Raw genomic sequence first — 1,902 nt, 5'->3', positions numbered from 1 at the left:
GCGCCTGGGCCCTGACCTGTGATGCCCAAACTACTATGTCCCACCGTCTCACTTCTATCATAGTGACACTTTTATCACTATCACCAACCCCAAATCCTTCCTGCAGTAACTTTACACCAATTCATGAAAGCAGAGCGAAGAGGCATGGTGTGCCTCTACAGAAGGCGACTATTAAAGATGCCGGGAAGGACCACAAAAATGACAGCGTTCGTTTCCTGGGCCCATGGGAGCCTCTCCCACAGCCGCAGGCACAGTTTCAGTTCGGGGGACGCACAGCGCCTTCAACACAAGGGGGGACGCGCCCGTCCCTGTGTCGGGAGCGTTCCCGCCTCTGCCCCAGGGGGAGAAAGAAAACCCGAATTGTTTTGTTCTTCCAAACGTGCCCGTGGTGTCTTCCCAACCGCCCTCATCCCGTTGATCGCAAAAATATACCCCAAGAGGAAACATCCGCCTGAGATGATGGATGTCTTGTACTGTTTCATCCCAGGCTACTAGCTGGGATGATTTTCGTTTGATTTTCAAACGAAACTAGCCATGTTCAGTGTATCACATGGAGAAAAGTCTACAGCGGGGCCTTGACTTACAAGTTTAATTCGTTCCGTGACGGAGCTCATAACTCAAATTACTCGTATGTCAAATCAGTTTTCACCATTACAATGAATTGAACGCTGGGCTGATGTTGTGGCGTTCACTGTGACGTTCGCTGCGCCAACTAGCAGTGGGGTATCTGAAGCTGGCTCGTAACCCGAATTTTAGCTCGCAACTCGAAGCAAAAAATCGGCCGAGAGACGGCTCATATCTCGAAAAACTCGTTAGTCGGGACACTCGTAAGTCAAGGCCCCACTGTACTTTGCTCTACAGACGTAGGCTTTCCCCCCAGGGACGGAGCGTAGCTGATCCCCGGTTAGGTTTTCGCCTTAATGAACCCGGTGGAACGAGTTATGGAGATCCAGCCCTTCCCGCCCAGGAGCCGGGTCCAGCTGCCATCAGGGAAGCTGACTTTTGTTGCAACTCTTCCAGCAAATCCAGAACATGGAGAGAGAAATGAGGATGCTCAAGGAGGAGCTGAGGAAGAATACTTCTGACCAGAGCATGATCTCTAAGACGCTTCGAGAAAAGAGCAAGGTATGCCAGGGCAGCGTCAAATCAGTTTTCACCATTACAATGAATTGAACGCTGGGCTGATGTTGTGGCGTTCACTGTGACGTTCGCTGCGCCAACTAGCAGTGGGGTATCTGAAGCTGGCTCGTAACCCAAATTTTAGCTCGCAATTCGAAGCAAAAAATCGGCCGAGAGACGGCTCGTATCTCGAAAAACTCGTTAGTCGGGACACTCGTAAGTCAAGGCCCCGCTGTACTTGGCTCTACAGACGTAGGCTTTCCCCCCAGGGATGGAGCTTAGCTGATCCCCGGTTAGGTTTTCGCCTAAATGAACCGGGTGGAACGAGTTATGGAGATCCAGCCCTTCCCACCCAGGAGCCGGGTCCAGCTGCCGTCAGGGAAGCTGACTTTTGTTGCAACTCTTCCAGCAAATCCAGAACATGGAGAGAGAAATGAGGATGCTCAAGGAGGAGCTGAGGAAGAATACTTCTGACCAGAGCATGATCTCTAAGACGCTTCGAGAAAAGAGCAAGGTACGGCCAGGGCAGCCTCGACCCAGTCACCCCCAGGGCCAGGCGCTCCACGCGCTCCCTCTCCTTACAGTGACCCTGTGTGGTCTATCCTGGTATTAACCCCACTTTACAGTTGGGGAAACTGAGGCTCACAGGCGCGAAGGAAGTTTTCCAAGTTCACTCCGGTAAAGTAGCTGCGGCAGAACTTGAATCCAGGTCGGTCTGGCTCCAGAGCTCGTGTGTGCAGCCACTACCCCAGAGTGCCTTCAGGTCTTCACTGCAAAATTCTC

General features: G+C 52.3%; 1 protein-coding gene across 1 annotated transcript in view; it reads left to right on the top strand.

Moving 5' to 3' along the window:
• FHAD1 (forkhead-associated (FHA) phosphopeptide binding domain 1) overlaps positions 1-1,902 on the top strand; it is a 93,319-nt gene that overhangs the window by 33,451 nt on the left and 57,966 nt on the right. The window contains 2 exon segments of the mRNA XM_015565934.1: positions 1,021-1,125; positions 1,529-1,633. Of these exon segments, the coding sequence (XP_015421420.1) occupies positions 1,021-1,125; positions 1,529-1,633 (210 nt within the window).

This window comes from Myotis davidii, unplaced genomic scaffold (assembly GCF_000327345.1).
Source record: "Myotis davidii unplaced genomic scaffold, ASM32734v1 scaffold299, whole genome shotgun sequence".
NCBI classification, from domain to species: Eukaryota; Metazoa; Chordata; class Mammalia; order Chiroptera; family Vespertilionidae; genus Myotis; species Myotis davidii.
Note: the sequence above shows the minus strand (reverse complement) of the source record. Positions and strands in the feature narration are given on the sequence as shown.